The following is an 18745-nucleotide window of genomic DNA, read 5'->3' on the forward strand; positions in this document are numbered from 1 at the left end:
ACCTTTCATGTCATGATAAAGTTCTTCATGTGTTCCAGATTGTTGTAGTACATGATTATAAACAGAATCGACCATCTGAGAAATAATTTCTATAGTTTCTGGATTTAAAAATTTTTCTTCAGGATTAACAGCTACAATGCTAATGTTTTTTCTGGAAATTTCAGTTGTCACGGATTTTGTCAATTGAGATGCAATTTTATTTAACTCAGGCTTTGATAAGTTTTTAACATCTTTGCTTGAGGCACTTGGCAACTTTACTAGTTTAGCCAAGAACAAGGCAAGTGTTTCCTCTAAAAACCTGGCATCTAATACAGCCTCTTTTTTGGATGAAGGTTTTTTCTTTGACTTAAGATCATCAATAATCTTAACCACCTTTTCCATAATTTTGACAGCTTCCAAAGCTAACTCTGAACTTGATGTTTCTTCTTCTACTTGAGGATGAAATTCTGAATTGGAAATTTCCTTCACCATTAAAAATCCTATTATATCAGAGAGGACATTGCTCTTACCCATTAAATCTTTATACACTGAAATATGGGAGCCAGAGTGCTTTAAAACAGTGTTATAAACAGAAGTAACTACTTTTTCAATAGTCCCACTGTCTGCTAAAGATACAGTGGATGATTCTTTGACCTGTGGTACTACTGTAATCTGACTTTTAGAGATATATTCTTGGAATGAATTTAAGATTTTTGAGCTTATTTTTTGCATTTCAGCATTTAGGGAATTGTTTTGCTCCTTATCCGCTTTTGGAAACTTAAATAGAAGCTTTGACAAAAAATTTATAGCAATTTCTTCTGTTATGTTAAAAGGCAGTTTGTAAGCCTGTGATGGCTGAGGCTGGGGAATTTCAGTGGTTTGGATAACATCTTTAAGGATATTTTCAACAACACTGTCAACTTCTGTACACTGAAGTGGCGTTAGTTCTCCAGAAAAATAGTTCTGTAACTGATTTCTGGTCACTTCTTGTACAACTAAATTAACTATGCCTTCTGAAAGGATTTTGCAACCACTGCTGATACACTTCTGTATCCTCTCTTGAGATCCAAATTGTTGCAAAAGATTATTATAAATAGTCTGAACCACTAATTGAATAATTTCATCATCATTAGGATGTAAAGATTCTACATACTGTATAATCATATCTTCATCTGTGGAGATCTCTGTTATAACTATACTTACTAATTTCATTTGAAGGAAATCCAATTCTGTGTACAAATTATCCTCAGATATTTCTGTTTTAGCGTTGGCTACTGCTGAGAAAATTTTTGATAGAAGAGAAGAAATTATCCTTTCTAAAAATTCATAAAGCAGCATTATGGTATATGGTGATGATTAACATTCTTTGCAAGCTGTTTGGGCCACCTTATGGACCTTTATCATAACCTCCTTAGATTCTAGAAGCAAACACACTGAATCTGGAGTCTCATCATAAAGTAGCAAGTTTAGCTGATGCTGAAAAATTTCTTCTATTACTGCATTAGCTAGCCTTCTTGCTAATTTTTCAACATTACTCTTTATGTCCTCGCAAATGGAGTCTTGAGATCTATATTTCTGCAAAATATTGCATATAGAGGGGTGAACAATCTTATTGACCAACATTTTATTGATTGATGGTATTTTAGCCATAAAAGGTGCCTGATCTGAAGAAGGTATTTTAGTTGCAGGTGCCGTGTTATGCATGGGTGGTATATTATCTATAATTATCTTTTTCTTGGGAGGTCTTTTTTCCACAGACAGTTCTTTTTGCCTGAGAGGTACTTTATGAACTGATGAAATGTTATCTTCAGATGGTAGGAACCTACTTCTTTGATCTGGGCTTAATACTTTAATTTGAGCATCTGAAAACTCCTTTAACAGGGAATCAATCAGTTTCATAGCCGTGTCATAGAGCTCAGCTTGATTTACACCTTTGCTTACATTTTGACATGCATCATCTGTATCCGATGAGGAAGAAAAAATCAATTTGTTAACTATTTCAGAGATAACATCTTCTAAAAAGTTAGCAGGGAAAATCCCGGGTTTATTTTCTGGTGGGTTCTGCGGATTGTCCCGTTTACTAGGTGTACTTTTAATCTCTTTATCTTTACTTTTCTCATTCTCTTCCTCTTTTGCAGGAACATTCTGTTTAGCTGAATTCATTGAAGCAGGTTGTGCAAAATCCTTGCCATCCGCTTGAGTTACATATGCTGCTTTATCACCTAGAGGATTTGGGGATTTTGAGTCATCCACTGGTCCTTGGAAAGAAGATATTTCTAAAACATTTCTGTAAATGATTCCAGTGACATTTTGGGCATGTTTAGAATGCAAGATCTGTTTGTCATCTGTAACTGCGTAAGCTGGGGAATCTCTTCTCTTCTTTTGGATCTCTCTATATCTCACCTTGAATTTCAGAGATGGTAATTCAAAAGGTCTATCCCCTTTTCCTAATGAAATTTCTTTTTTCTTGTCACTCATCTTTTTATCATCTATTTTAAGATCTGGTTCCAGGACAACGTTGTTTTTTTGTATCATTGATAGCTGGTGAAAGATTTTGGTATACCTCATCACCTTGCCCTTTCTCATCTTTTCTAGCCAAACGGTCTTTCTTCTTGATTTCATTCTTTGTAAGTGCTGTACCCAAATCTGGCCCCTGAGTATCTTTACTTTTCACACTGGTTGTTGTTGAAGTGAGTTTTGATACCTTCTCATTATCTTTTCCAGTTGAACTTTCGTTTTTCTTTTCATCCTCTTTCTTTTTCTTTGGCACACCTCCAACTGACCCTGATGCTAGGGTAGTTACTTCGCTCTTCATAATGCTATGTATATTGGTACATACTGGCTTCTGGATGCTGCCTGTTTTCATTGGTGTCTTCTCCATTTTGAAGTTCTCTTTTCCATTAAGTGCTCTTCCATCTATTTCCAAAGTGTCCATTTTGTCTTTCAGGTCTGAGGTTAGAGGAATAAGTGTAGATAATTGTTCTAGTGAAGAAACTGGGTTCTCCTTCAAGCTTCTGTTTATCTTTGTAAAGGTTTTATATGGTAGGTGTTGAACTCTTTGGATGATGCTATCCACATCTAGAAATGAAAAGAAGGTGGAAGACCAGCTTCCTGAAAAAGTGGTTGAATCTGGAAAGCAGAGATTGCCTTCTTGGCCAAAACAGCAATCATCTCTATAACAATGTTACTTCTATCATGTTTCTGAACATTTTTAGATCCATATATGTCTATGACCTCATCATACACAGAATCAGATACTTTATCGACTTGTCTCTTTATCTATCGGTGGAAATGAAAACATTTTTTCAGCATTTGCTAGAACTTTAATTTCACTTTTCCTAAATTCCCCTATCAGGGCATTTGCAAATTTTATAGCTACGCCCATGATATCTCTTTCTGATATCTCTTCGTCCTTAGGATTTTCAGCAATACTTGGTAGAGTATAAAATTTGCGAACAAGGTCAATTACAACATCTTCCAAACATGCAGCAGAGTATACAGAAACCTGTGGGAAGGACTGTATTTTTTCTTTCATGGGATTCAAGAGTTCAGTGACATGGTCATTTTGGGGTAAGTCACTGGGAAATGATTCTTCCTCACATAAATATGGGTGCAGATGGTGGTCCACAATTACCTTCATAATGAAACCAACTATTCTCCCGAGGAATGAGCCTCCTCTTTTGCATGTATCTCTCTGTACTTCATCTTCAAACTTAATTTTTTAAATAATATTGTTACATATGGAGTCAACGAAGTTATCGATTGCCCCTAATTGCCAACTCTCCACATGCTCCTCTGCCTTGGCAAGTCTAATCTCATGTTCAGAAATTTCTGTTACGATATCATCAGTTAGTTTTGAAGCACTATTCACAAACTCATAATCTGGTGGCACCTCTTCCTCATTTGGTTCTGTTTCAGTCTCAGATGAAGGGAACATATGTGTTAGAAGCTTGTAAATCGTATCTTCTAAAAGGGAACGAGGCAATACAGTGATGCATGATGGCAAGTCATGGCTATCGTTGATGGTGTCAAGTACATTTCTGATGATGTTCTCCTCTTGGAGGGAGGAATAGGAAGAAGTTGCTAATTCTCCTGTAACTAATGACTCCACCTGATAATCATAAATTTCTCCTAACAGTAAATAATACATTTTTTCCCCAAATTGACAGCATCATTTTGTATAGCTCTATAAACATGAACCAGAGATCGATAATCATCTAATATTTTTTCATAAATAATGTTGACAGTTTTTTTAACCATTTCTTTATATCCTTCTGAAAAATACAGATTTTCATCCAAGTGATCTGCAACTAAAATTTGTGATGTGGTGAACTCCAGCACAATTGATTTTACTAATCTTGTAACAATATCAGTAACATTGGCGTTTGCTTTACATGGGTTTTCGGCAGCCAGGACATTATGTGAGAATACATAAAGGATTTTGCATAAAAGCTCAGAAATTACTTCCTCCAAAAAGACGGCCGAATTCACAATGAAAGATAATTCTCTTTGTTTAGGATCTATTGCGCTCTGTTGATAAGTTTGATCCACTGTACCTGAAGGAAGAGTTTTATCTCCAGATAAGAATGACTCAAGAGGGCTTCCCTGGTGGCGCAGTGGTTGAGAATCCGCCTGCCAATGCAGGGGACACAGGTTCGAGCCCTGGTCTGGGAAGATCCCACATGCCGCCGAGCAACTAGACCCGTGAGCCACAATTGCTGATCCTGCGCGTCTGGAGCCTGTGCTCCGCAACGGGAGAGGCTGCGATAGTGAGGGGCCCGCGCACCGCGATGAGGAGTGGTCCCCACTTGCCGGGACTGGAGGGAGCCCTCGCACGGAAACGAAGACCCAACACAGCCAAAAATAAATAAATAAATAAATAAATAAATAAATAAATAAATAAATAAATAAAAGAATGACTCAAGATGATGGTTAAATATTTCCCTTATATAACTCGCTATTTTTGTAACAGGTATATTACTTATGCCTTTTTTATCTTTTCAAAGAGACTGGTATAGATTTGAATGAGAAATGTCATTATAAATGGCATCAACCATAGCCTGGATATCTTTTTCTGAAATCACATTTTGTTTTTCACTTCCATCTTTAATAATGCATATTGCATGTTTAGAAATTATTGACATGATTTCATCGATCAGTCTCACAACTGTGTCACTGAAGTGTGACTGCGAAAGGTATGGGTCTTCTGCACTGCAGTTCAATGGACATATCTGAGATAAAACCCGAGTGACTATTTTTTCCAAATGTGTATATGATAATATGGTGGTATATATTGTACAAGTCTGTCTTCGGAGTCTTGATTTACTGATCGCATAATGAACTCTCTTTATCAAAACATCAGCATTGAGTTTTGAATATGATTTAAAAGGCAGCTTTGCTATGAAATATGGAGGAATTCGGAAATCAAGAACTTCAGCCAGGATAATTTTAGTTACCCTCTCAGCCAGTGTCTTGGTGTCACTGAGAAGGTCTTTATTAGGTTCCAGTTCACATTCTTGTAAAACTTTGCTATATGCCGTGTCAATAATTTTTATCACTATGTCTCTATCTACTAGGGGCAAGCACAGTTGTTCCTTAGCATTTCCTAGGATGCTAACTTGAACTTCTGAGAATTCTTCCGTTATCAAATATATGAGTTTTTCAGCTGTTTCCAACAGTTCTTTTTCTGAATCTCTTAGTGATTTTGTTTGCACAATACCTAATACCCTGTGGAATATTTTGCTTAAAACCCCAGAGATCACATCTTCCAAAAAAGCTGAGGAGTAAACACTGGCAAAAAAACATTGCCTTCTTCTCATACTATCAAAGTATGCATATGATGGGGAAATGACAACTTCCCATACACAAATGGATGAAGATGTTGTTGACAGACATTTTTAATGATAAAACCTGCTATTCTATCGATAAGAACATTGTCACTGCTTGTGTTATCGTGCTCAACTGCTTCTTGAGACCCAGAGTTTTGCAAGATATTTCTGAATGTGGAATCAACGAGACGCTGAGCAGCATCCTCTGAATAAACAGATTCGGTTTCATCTTCATCTTTTGAAAATCGAATTTCATGTTGGGAAATTTTCATCCTAATATCACTGATTAACTTTGAAGAGATTTTACTGCGATTAATTCCTGATCTATCTTTTGGAGTTTCACTGTATAGAACCATGTTAGATGAAGAAGGAAAGATTCTAGATAATAATACTCTGATTATGTCTTCTAAAAATGTGTATGGCAGCAAGATGTTATATGGAGATAAATGCTGGCTTGGCTGGGTAGGTTCAGTGATGCCACAAAAGATGTTCTGAATAATGTTTTCTGCTGTTAAAGTAGCATAGGAAGAAGCCGACAAATCCCCAGAAAACAGTGGGTGAAAAAGATAATCAGAAATGGCTGCTATGATTAAATTGGTAAGGTTTTCCACAAAAATATCACTGTCTTTGAGTTCTTTATTATCAACCTCAGGGGCCAGCCCATGCTGTTTGAGAACATTTTCATAAACTGAATTGACAAGTTCATCCACAGTGTCTGTATCTACAGTGGGGAATGGCTGCTCTTGGTCATCATGAAGAATGCAGATTTTAGCTTTGTTAAAATGGTTGTTTATTGAGTTTACTATTTTTTGGGTCACTTTATCCAAATCACACTCAGTGTTATATTTTGGATCGAAGAGCTTTGAAAATAGTCTGGCAACAATTTCTTCTACAAATGCATTAGGATAAAAGTCCATACCTAGTGATGATGGCTTCTGGGGTCTGTGTGACCCTGTGACTTCACTGAGAACCTCTTTAACCATATTTGATATTTCATCCAATGGAGTCGTTGAATGAGGTAAGCCCTCTTCACACAAAAAGGGTTGAAGATGATTTTCAATAATCTCTTGAATAATAAGACTGGCCATTCGGTCAACCATTATTGGGCTTTGGCTTTCTATACTTTTCTGTATTGCCGCAAGCAAGCCAGACATCTGCAAAATATTATTATAAACAGACTCCACCATATTTTGAAGGTTTTTTTCTGTATATAGATACTGACAATCATATTTATTGAGCCAAATCTTATGCTTTGAAATGGCTAACAAAACCTTATTTATTATATAGGTGGCCATCTCATTAAAATCCGAAGTCATTAAGTATTTCTTTCCCAAGCATGAAGCCTCGCTGGGTGGAGGAATGAGCTGAGATAATAGTCTTCTGATGACATCTTCTAAAAATGCGTGTGTTAGGATGGTAGTATAGCCTGTTGAATGTTGACCTTAGTAATTAAGTTCACTCAGGTTGTTTTGAAGTTTCTGTAGTATATTTTCAGCTTTGAGAGGGTAATATGAATTAGGCATGAGCTTTCCAACAGAGCACAATGGGAGTTGGTAGTCTATACTCTCTTTCAATATGCCATTAGTTATCTGTTCTGCTATTGACGTGGCAGCATGTGCCAGATGATTGCCACAGGTAACTTGAAATGCATAGTGCCACAATACATCATTATAAACAGAGTCAACAATCTTACTAACAGTTTCTTTATAGATTGGTGGAAAACATATCCTTTCTTCAACAGTGACTTGAGCATTATTAAACTCATTCACCACAGAGTTGACATCTAATATATTCATCTCGTTGAGCTGGGCTTCAGTGATATTTACATTTTTGCCCTGCACTGCGGTGGTGAGATTAAGAAAAATGTCTGCAATTATTTCCTCCAGAAATGTGGCAGAGTACACTCCTGTGTTCATGCCTCCTGGATATCACATGTTAAGAAAGGCTGTTGCATTCAATTCCTTTTTACGTGGTCTTCGAAGAGGAGGTAGAGAAGGGAATTTTCCTGAAAATTGCTTACGAAATGGGGTTTGCATTTTGGAATGAATCACCCTACGATTATTCAATGGTCCTGTCAGAGGCTTGCTGTCATAACTCATGAATCTCACAGAGTCTTTACCCTGTCTTGATTCTTTTAATTCTGGCCTTTTTGCTTTTGGGAAACTAGGAGGTCTCTCTCTTGTCCTATATGCTAAATGCTTGTTTGTAAGTGGTAGACTTCTGGGAGGTTGCTGTATACTGCATGACAATTTTTCCATTAAGGATTTTACCAAGCTATGGGAAATAATACTAAGCATAGATTCTTGATCTATTTCTGCCAGATTTTCCAAAAGGTCTGATATGTCATATCCTTCAACTGGTAAGCCATAGTCCATTGTTCCCCTGCAATAATCCTCTACATTTTGAAGTATGTTGAACAGTTGACATTCTGTTGATATTTCATCAGAAAGAGGACCATCTGTAAGGAAGTTGTTGGTTGTGCATTCTTCCAAGAGTATTCTAATAAGTTTCTCACACACAACATTCAGAAGAAAAGCTGATTTGGGGGAGGGCCCTACGTTATTTCTAGGAATTCTATGACTTGAAGATAGGAACATTTCTCTTGCTATTTTACCAGAATCTGTATCCCAATTTGGGCATTCATCTGGCAAAAACAAATTGAAAACAATATTGAAAATTTTGTTGACTACTTCTTTGAATTCATGAGTTCTTAGGCTGCCAACCAGGATGTCTAACTTACATGCTAGAGAATTTATTTTTCTGTGCTACTTGATTAATTTGGTGAGTAGGAGCTGATTTCCTACCTCTGGCACCTATCTGTCTTTTCATAGTTTTGGTTTTGTTGCAAATGGGCAAACTATGGCTTTTAGGTGTGGACGGTGATTTGTTTCTTCCTTTGCTGTCAAGGTGATGATTTATTCCTATTTCTTTGGACAGAACATGGGTTACTCCTATTAAGAGATCCTGAAAGAGATCGCTAAAGTCAGCCACAGCTGGTTTTGGACAATAAATATATTTTGCTTTTACAGAAAGCACTTGTGTAACGTCTGCCTTTAAAATGTCACTATTTAAAAGGCTTCGAATAATGATTTCAGAAATGCTTAAGGCAAGTCCTCTGATAGAAATTGACCGACTCTCAAACACTTGGGAATGAACTAAAATAATCTTGCTAAAAGTTGCATCTTGGTTTTCCAGTGACTTCTGTATTGTTCCACCATCTTCGGTGCAATCAGAAATGCTTGAAATTATATAGGAAATAACCAATTCAGTGAGATGTTCACAAAGTTAAGTGAAGAATCACTGTTTATGCTTCTTAGAGGCTGTTTTGATTCGTATTTTTTGCTTAACAGCATGGAAATAATAGACACTTTTTCATCAAGAGGACATTGAAACAGAAAACATTGGTATTTTTAACATGCATTAAGGAAAAATGTTGACCATTCAAAATACTGGCAATATTTTACATATGAATTTCACTTTGGGTGTACCTCACTCAAGAAATAGGAAAATCTAGTCAAGAAAGGAACTGGGTTTTCTTCAAATCTCTATTTTCTACCTGTGGAATCTTTACTTCTGCTGGGAAGCCCATTTAGAGTTTCGTTTTTTTTTTTTTTCTTAAATTTATTTATTTATTTTTGGGTGTGTTGGGTCTTCGTTTCTGTGCGAGGGCTTTCTCTAGTTGCGGCGAGCGGGGGCCACTCTTCATCGCGTTGCGCGGGCCTCTCACTATCGCAGCCTCTGTTGTTGCAGAGCACAGGCTCCAGACGCGCAGGCTCAGTGGTTGTGGCTCACGGGCCTAGTTGCTCCGCGGCATGTGGGATCTTCCCAGACCAGGGCTCGAACCCGTGTCCCCTGGATTGGCAGGCAGATTCTCAACCACTGCGCCACCAGGGAAGCCCCGGGAAGCCCATTTAGAATTCAAATCTCTAATTGCTGGTTTCTTCCTTGGATAGCTATGTTGCTTTAAGAAGCTGAAATCCTGGGGCAGAGAAATGATTTCTAGCTTTTTTTTTTTTTTAAACATCTTTATTGAAGTATAATTGCCTTACAATGGTGTGTTAGCTTCTGCTTTATAACAAAGTTAATCAGTTATACATATACAATATGTTCCCATTTCTCTTCCCTGTTGCATCTCCCTCCCTCCCACCCTCCCCATCCCACCCCTCTAGGTGGTCACAAAGCACCGAGCTGATCTCCGTGCTATGCGGCTGCTTCCCACTAGCTATCTATTTTACATTTGGTAGTGTATATATGTCCATGACACTCTCTCACCCTGTCACATCTCACCCCACCCCCTCCCCATATCCTCAAGTCCATTCTCTAGTAGGTCTGTGTCTTTATTCCCGTCTTGCCACTAGGTTCTTCATGGCCTTTTTTTTTTTTCCTTAGATTCCGTATATATGTGTTAGCATACTGTATTTGTTTTTCTCTTTCTGACTTACTTCACTCTGTATGACAGACTCTAACTCCATCCACCTCATTACAAATACCTCCATTTCATTTCTTTTTATGGCTGAGTAATATTCCATTGTATATATGTGCCACATCTTCTTTATCCATTCATCTGTCGATGGACATTTAGGTTGCTTCCATGTCCTGGCTATTGTAAAGAGAGCTGCAATGAACATTTTGGTACATGACTCTTTTTGAACTATGGTTTTCTCAGGGTATATGCCCAGTAGTGGGATTGCGGGGTCATATGGTAGTTCTATTTGTAGTTTTTTAAGGAACCTCCATACTGTTCTCCATAGTGGCTGTATCAATTTACATTCCCACCAACAGTGCAAGAGAGTTCCCTTTCCTCCACACCCTCTCCAGCATTTATTGTTTCTAGATTTTTTGATGATGGCCATTCTGACCGGTGTGAGATGATATCTCATTGTAGTTTTGATTTGCATTTCTCTAATGATTAATGATGTTGAGCATTCTTTCATGTGTCTGTTGGCAATCTGTATATCTTCTTTGGAGAAATGTCTATTTAGGTCTTCTTCCCATTTTTGGATTGGCTTGTTCGTTTTTTTGTTATTGAGCTGCATGAGCTGCTTGTAAATCTTGGAGATTAATCCTTTGTCAGTTGCTTCATTTGCAAATATTTTCTCCCATTCTGATGGTTGTCTTTTGGTCTTGTTTATGGTTTCCTTTGCTGTGCAAAAGCTTTTAAGTTTCATTAGGTCCCATTTGTATATTTGTGTTCTTATTTCCATTTCTCTGGGAGCTGGGTCAAAAAGAATCTTGCTGTGATGTATGTCATAGAGTGTTCTGCCTATGTTTTCCTCTAAGAGTTTGATAGTGGCTGGTATTACACTTAGGTCTTTAATCCATTTTGAGTTTATTTTTGTGCATGGTGTCAGGGAGTGTTCTAATTTCATACTTTTACATGTATCTGTCCAATTTTCCCAGCACCACTTATTGAAGAGGCTGTCTTTTCTCCACTGTATATGCTTGCCTCCTTTATCAAAGATAAGGTGACCATATGTGCGTGGGTTTATCTCTGGGCTTTCTGTCCTGTTCCATTGATCAATATTTCTGTTTTTGTGCCAGTACCAAACTGTCTTGATTACTGTAGCTTTGTAATATAGTCTGAAGTCAGGGAGCCTGATTCCCCCAGCTCCATTTTTCGTTCTCAAGATTGCTTTGGCTATTTGGGGTCTTTTGTGTTTCCATACAAGTTGTGAAATTTTTTGTTCTAGTTCTGTGAAAAATGCCAGTGGTAGTTTGATAGGGATTGCATTGAATCTGTAGATTGCTTTGGGTAGTAGAGTCATTTTCACAATGTTGATTCTTCCAATCCAGGAACATGGTATATCTTTCCATCTATTTGTATCATCTTTAATTTCTTTCATCAGTGTCTTATAATTTTCTGCATACAGGTCTTTTGTCTCCTTAGGTAGGTTTATTCCTAGATATTGTATTCTTTTTGTTGCAATGGTAAACGGGAGTGTTTTCTTAATTTCACTTTCAGATTTTTCGTCATTAGTGTATAGAAATGCAAGAGATTTCTGTGCATTAATTTTGTATCCTGCTACTTTACCAAATTCATTGATTAGCTCTAGGAGTTTTCTGGTAGCCTCTTTAGGATTCTCTATGTATAGTATCATGTCATCTGCAAACAGTGACAGCTTTACTTCTTTTCCGATTTGGATTCCTTTTATTTCTTTGTCTTCTCTGATTGCTGTGGCTAACACTTCCAAAACTATGTTGAATAATAGTGGTGAGAGTGGGCAACCTTGGCTTGTTCCTGATCTTAGTGGAAATGGTTTCAGTTTTTCACCATTGAGGACGATGTTGGCTGTGGGTTTGTCATATATGGCCTTTATTATGTTGAGGAAAGTTCCCTCTATGCCTACTTTCTGCAGGGCTTTTATCATAAATGGGTGTTGAATTTTGTCGAAAGCTTTCTCTGCATCTATTGAGATGATCATATGGTTTTTCTCCTTCAATTTGTTAATATGGTGTATCACATTGATTGATTTGCGTATGTTGAAGAATCCTTGCATTCCTGGGATAAACCCCACTTGATCATGGTGTATGATCCTTTTAATGTGCTGTTGGATTCTGTTTGCGAGTATTTTGTTGAGGATTTTTGCATCTATGTTCATCAGTGATATTGGCCTGTAGTTTTCTTTCTTTGTGACATCTTTGTCTGGTTTTGGTATCAGGGTGATGGTGGCCTCGTAGAATGAGTTTGGGAGTGTTCCTCCCTCTGCAATATTTTGGAAGAGTTTGAGAAGGATAGGTGTTAGCTCTTCTCTGAATGTTTGATAGAATTCGCCTGTGAAGCCATCTGGTCCTGGGCTTTTGTTTGTTGGAAGGTTTTTAATCACAGTTTCAATTTCAGTGCTTGTGATTGGTCTGTTCATATTTTCTATTTCTTCCTGGTTCAGTCTCGGCAGTTTGTGCATTTCTAAGCATCTGTCCATTTCTTCCAGGTTGTCCATTTTATTGGCATAGAGTTGCTTGTAGTAATCTCTCATGATCGTTTGTATTTCTGCAGTGTCAGTGGTTACTTCTCCTTTTTCATTTCTAATTCTATTGATTTGAGTCTTCTCCCTTTTTCTCTTGATGAGTCTGGCTAATGGTTTATCAATTTTGTTTATCTTCTCAAGGAACCAGCTTTTAGTTTCATTGTTTTTTGCTATTGTTTCCTTCATTTCTTTTTCATTTATTTCTGACCTAATCTTTATGATTTCTTTCCTTCTGCTGGCTTTGGGGGTTTTTTGTTCTTCTTTCTCTAATTGCTTTAGGTGCAAGGTTAGGTTGTTTATTCGAGATGTTTCCTGTTTCTTGAGGTAGGCTTGTATTGCTATAAACTTCCCTCTTAGCACTGCTTTTGCTGCATCCCATAGGTTTTGGGTAGTCGTATCTCCATTGTCATTTGTTTCTAGGTATTTTTTGATTTCCCCTTTGATTTCTTCAGTGATCACTTCGTTATTAAGTAGTGTATTGTGTAGCCTCCATGTGTTTGTATTTTTTACAGATCTTTTCCTGTAATTGATATCTAGTCTCATAGCGTTGTGGTCGGAAAAGATACTTGATACGATTTCAATTATCTTAAATTTACCAAGGTTGATTTGTGACCCAAGATATGATCTACCCTGGAGAATGTTCCATGCGCACTTGAGAAAAATGTGTATTCTGTTGTTTTTGGGTGGAATGTCCTATAAATATCAATTAAGTCCATCTTGTTTAATGTATCATTTATAGCTTGTGTTTCCTTATTTACTTTCATTTTGGATGATCTGTCCATTGGTGAAAGTGGGGTGTTAAAGTCCCCTACTATGATTGTGTTGCTGTCAATTTCCCCTTTTATGGCTGTTAGTATTTGCCTTATGTATTGAGGTGCTCCTATGTTGGGTGCATAAATATTTACAATTGTTATACCTTCCTCTTGGATCGATCCCTTGATCATTATATAGTGTCCTTCTTTGTCTCTTATAATATTCTTTATTTTAAAGTCTATTTTGTCTGATATGAGAATTGCTACTCCAGCTTTCTTTTGATTTCCATTTGCATGGAATATCTTTTTCCATCCCCTCACTTTCAGTCTGTATGTGTCTCTAGGTCTGAAGTGGGTCTCTTGTAGACAGCATATATATGGGTCTTGTTTTTGTATCCATTCAGCCAGCCTGTGTCTTTTGGTGGGAGCATTTAATCCATTTACATTCAAGGTAATTATCGATATGTATGTTCCCATTCCCATTTTCTTAAATGTTTTGGGTTTGTTATTGTAGGTGTTTTCCTTCTCTTGTGTTTCTTGCCTAGAGAAGTTCCTTTAGCATTTGTTGTAAAGCTGGTTTGGTGGTGCTGAACTCTCTCAGCTTTTGCTTGTCTGTAAATGTTTTAATTTCTCCATCACATCTGAATGAGATCCTTGCTGGGTAGGGTAATCTTGGTTGTAGGTTTTTCTCCTTCATCACTTTAAGTATATCCTGCCACTCCCTTCTGGCTTGCAGAGTTTCTGCTGAAAGATCAGATGTTAACCTTATGGGGATTCCCTTGTGTGTTATTTGTTGTTTTTCCCTTGCTGCTTTTAATATGTTTTCTTTATATTTAATTTTTGACAGTTTGATTAATATGTGTCTTGGCGTGTTTCTCCTTGGGTTTATCCTGTATGGAACTCTCTGTGCTTCCTGGACTTGATTAACTATTTCCTTTCCCATATTAGGGAAGTTTTCAACTATAATCTCTTCAAATATTTTCTCAGTCCCTTTCTTTTTCTCTTCTTCTTCTGGGACCCCTATAATTCGAATGTTGGTGCGTTCAATGTTGTCCCAGAGGTCTCTGAGACTGTCCTCAGTTCTTTTCATTCTTTTTTCTTTATCCTGCTCTGCAGTAGTTATTTCCACCATTTTATCTTCCAGGTCACTTATCCTTTCTTCTGCCTCAGTTATTCTGCTATTGATCCCATCTAGAGTATTTTTAATTTCATTTATTGTGTTTTTCATTGTTGCTTGGTTCCTCTTTAGTTCTTCTATGTCCTTGTTAAATGTTTCTTGCATTTTGTCTATTCTATTTCCCAGATTTTGGATCATCCTTACTATCATTATTCTGAATTCTTTTTCAGGTAGACTACCTATTTCCTCTTCATTTGTTAGGTCTGGTGTGTTTTGACCCTGCTCCTTCATATGCTGTGTGTTTTTCTGTCGTCTCATTTTGCTTATCTTACTGTGTTTGGGGTCTCCTTTTCACAGGCTGCAGGTTCGTAGTTCCTGTTGTTTTTGGTATCTGTCCCCAGTGGCTAAGGTTGGTTCAGTGGGTTGTGTAGGCTTCCTGGTGGAGGGGACTATTGCCTGAGTTCTGGTGGATGAGGTTGAATCTTGTCTTTCTGGTGGGCACGTCCACGTCTGGTGGTGTGTTTTGGGGTGTCTGTGGCCTTATGATTTTAGGCAGCCTCCCTGCTAATGGATGGGGTTGTGTTCCTGTCTTGCTAGTTGTTTGGCATAGGGTGTCCAGCCCTGTAGCTTGCTGGTCGTTGAGTGATGCTGGGTCTTGATGTTGAGATAGAGATCTCTGAGAGATTTTTGCCGTTTGGTATTACGTGGAGCTGGTAGGTCTCTTGTGGACCAGTGTCCTGAAGTTGGCTCTCCCACCTCAGAGGCACAGCCCTGATGCCTGGCTGGAGCACCAAGAGCCTTTCGTCCACACAGCTCAGAATATAAGGGAGAAAAAAATAGAAAGATAAAAGGAGGATAAAATAAATTAAAATAAAGCTATTATAATAAAAAATAAGAAAAAAAATTATTAAGAGTAAATGTATTCAGAAAAAATTTTTTTTAATTTTTAAAAATAGATTTATTAATTTTTAATAGTAAAAAATAAGAAAAAGATTTTTAAGAAAAAAATTTATTAAGAAAAAAAAATTTTAATTTTTTAAAATAAAAAATATGAAAAAACTTATTAAAAAATTTTTTAATTTCTAAAAATAGAAAATCCGGAAAAAATTATTAAGAAAGCATATATTAGGAAGGTTGCCTATCTCCACTTCATTTAGTTGTTTTTCTGGGTTTTTTTCTTGTTCCTTCATCTGGTACATAGCCCTCTGCCTTTTCATCTTCTCTATCTTTCTGTAACTGTGGTTTTTGGTCCACAGGCTGCAGGCTTATAGTTTTTCTTGCTTCTGTTGTCTGCCCTCTGGTGGTTGAGGCTATCTAAGAGGCTTGATGGGAGGCTCTGGTGGTGGGTAGAGCTGACTGTTGCTGTGGCGGTCAGAGCTCAGTAAAACCTTAATCCACTTGACTGTTGATGGGTGGGGCTGGGTTCCCTCCCTGTTGGCTGTTTTGCCTGAGGCAACCCAACACTGGAGCCTACCCGTGCTCTTTGGTGGGGTTAATGGCAGACTCTGGGAGGGCTCACGCCGAGGAGACCTTCCCAGAACCTCTGCTGCCAGTGTCCTTATCCCCACGGTGAAACAGAGCCACCACTCGCCTCTGCAGGAGACCCCCCAACACCAGCAGGTAGGTCTGGTTCAGTCTCCCCCAGGCTCACTGCTCCTTCCCCTGGGTCCTGATGCACACATTACTTTGTGTGTGCCCTCCAAGAGTGGGATCTCTGTTTCCCCCAGTCCCGTCAATGTCCTGCAATCCAATTCCCACTAGGCTTCAAAGTCTGATTCTCTAGGAATTCCTCCTCCCGTTGCCTGACCCCCAGGTTGGGAAGCCTGACGTGGGGCTCAGAACCTTTACTCCAGTGGGTGGACTTCTGTGGTATAAGTGTTCGCCAGTCTGTGAGTCACCCACCCAGCAGTTATGGGGTTTGATTTTACTCTGATTGCGCCCCTCCTACCGTCTCACTGTGGCTTCTCCTCTGTCCTTGGACTGGGGTATCCTCCTTGGTGAAGTCCAGGGTCTTCCTGTCAATGATTGTCCAGCAGCCAGTTGTGATTCTGGTGCTCTCGCAAGAGGGAGTGACAGCACGTCCTTCTACTCCGCCATCTTGGTTAATCTCCCCCAAAGGCATATATTAGGAAAAAAAATTTTTTTAAGTAAAAAAAAAAAAAAATGGACGGACCTAACCCTAGGACTGATGGTGAAAGCAAAGCTATACAGACAAAATCTCACCCAGAAGCATACACATATACACTCACAAAAAAAGGAAAAGGGGAAATTAATATATCCTGCTCCTAAAGTCCACCTTTTGAATTTGGGATGATTCGTTGTCTATTCAGGTATTCAACAGATGCAGGCACATCAAGTTGTTTGTGGAGCTTTAATCCGCTGCTTCTGAGGCTGCTGGGGGAGATTTCCCTTTCTCTTCTTTGTTCGTACAGCTCCCAGCGTTCAGCTTTGGATTTGGACCCGCCTCTGCATGTACGTTGCCTGAGGGCGTCCGTTCCCCGCCCAGACAGAACGGGGTTAAAGGAGCAGCTGCTTCGGGGGTTCTGGCTCACTCAGGCCGGGGGAGGGAGTGGTACGGAGGAGGCGGGGCGAGCCTGCGGCGTCAGAGGCGTTGTGACGTTGCAGCAGCCTGAGGCGCGCTGTGTGTTCTCCAGGGGAAGTTGTCCCCGGATCACGGGAGCCTGGCAGTGGCGAGCTGCACCGGCTCCCGGGAGGGGCGGTGTGGAGAGTGACCTGGGCTCGCACACAGGCTTCTTGGTGGCGGCAGCAGCAGCCTTAGCGTTTCCTACCAGTCTCTGGGGTCCACGCTGATGGCCGCGGCTCGCGCCCGTCTCTGGGGTCCGCGCTGTTAGCCGTGGCTCGCGCCCGCCTCTGGAGTTTGTCTAGGCGGCGCTCTGAATCCCCTCTCCTTGTGCGCCGCGAAACAAAGAGGCAAGAAAAAGTCTCTTGCCTCTTCGGCGGCTGCAGACCTCCTCTCCGGCTCCCTCCCGGCTCGACGCGGCACGCCAACCCCTTCAGGCTGTGTTCACGCCGCCAACCCCAGTCCTCTCCCTGCGATCTGACCGAAGCCCGCACCTCAGCTCCCAGCCCCGCCTGCCCCAGCGGGTGAGCAGACAAGCCTCTCGGGCTGGTGAGCGCTGCTCGGCGCTGAGCCTCTGTGCGGGAATCTCTCCGTTTTTCCCTCTGTGCCCCTGTTGCTGTGGGATCCGCGCTGATAGCCACGCGGCTCGCACCCGTCTCTGGATTTCGTTTAGGCAGCGCTCTGAATCCCCTCTCCTTGCGCGCCGCGAAACAAAGAGGCAAGAAAAAGTCTCTTGCCTCTTCGGCAGCTGCAGACTTTTTCCCGGACTCCCTCCCAGCTAGCACCAAAGCCCGAGCCTCAGCTCCCAGCCCCCGCCCGCCCCGGCGAGTGAGCAGACAAGCCTCTCGGGCTGGTGAGTGCTGGTTGGCGCCGAGCCTCTGTGCGGGAGTCTCTCCGCTTTGCCCTCCGCACCCCTGTGGCTGCGCTCTCCTCTGCTGCTCCGAAGCTTCCCCCCTCTGCCACCCGCAGTCTCTGCCCGCAAAGGGGCTTCCTAGTGCCTGGAAACCTTTCCTCCTTCACGGCTCCCTCCCACTGGCGCAGGTCCCGTCCCTATTCTTTTGTCTCTGTTATTTCTTTTTTCTTTTACCCTACCCAAGTACGTGGGGATTTTCTTGCCTTTTGGGAGGTCTGACGTCTTCTGCCAGCGTTCAATGGGTGTTCTGTAGGAGCAGTTCCACGTGTAGATGTATTTCTACTGTATCTGTGGGAAGGAAGGTGATCTCCGCGTCTTACTCTTCCGCCATCTTGCCCCTCGATTTCTAGCTTTTAGTGTTACAAGGCCCTAGAGTGATTCCAGTGATATCTAGAGATCTCATATAATTCTTGAAAACATTTTTGGCTATTCAGCTAATTATCCCATTTGGGACTAAATAGTATATAATAAATAGAACAGAATGAAACTGCTGATGTTTGACATATAAAAATGGCTATTTCATATGGTTCAACCCAATATATGCATGTAAGCATTCATAGAAAGGGAGTGCAGATATCATACTTGTAAGCATGGGTTTAGAGTATTATAC

General features: G+C 39.9%; 1 protein-coding gene across 1 annotated transcript in view; it reads right to left on the reverse strand.

Moving 5' to 3' along the window:
- Nucleotides 1-18745, reverse strand: part of LOC309620164 (fibrous sheath-interacting protein 2-like) — a 74154-nt gene that overhangs the window by 1744 nt on the left and 53665 nt on the right. The window contains 14 exon segments of the mRNA XM_082376225.1: nucleotides 1-1335; nucleotides 1339-2472; nucleotides 2477-3099; nucleotides 3102-3246; nucleotides 3248-3700; nucleotides 3704-4143; nucleotides 4146-4579; nucleotides 4900-4979; nucleotides 4983-5821; nucleotides 5824-7249; nucleotides 7253-7735; nucleotides 7739-8561; nucleotides 8563-9091; nucleotides 9094-9188. Coding sequence (XP_082232351.1) covers nucleotides 1-1335; nucleotides 1339-2472; nucleotides 2477-3099; nucleotides 3102-3246; nucleotides 3248-3700; nucleotides 3704-4143; nucleotides 4146-4579; nucleotides 4900-4979; nucleotides 4983-5821; nucleotides 5824-7249; nucleotides 7253-7735; nucleotides 7739-8561; nucleotides 8563-9091; nucleotides 9094-9188 — 8839 coding nt within the window.

This window comes from Balaenoptera borealis (genome assembly GCF_965194805.1).
Source record: "Balaenoptera borealis genome assembly, chromosome: X".
Lineage (NCBI taxonomy): Eukaryota > Metazoa > Chordata > Mammalia > Artiodactyla > Balaenopteridae > Balaenoptera > Balaenoptera borealis.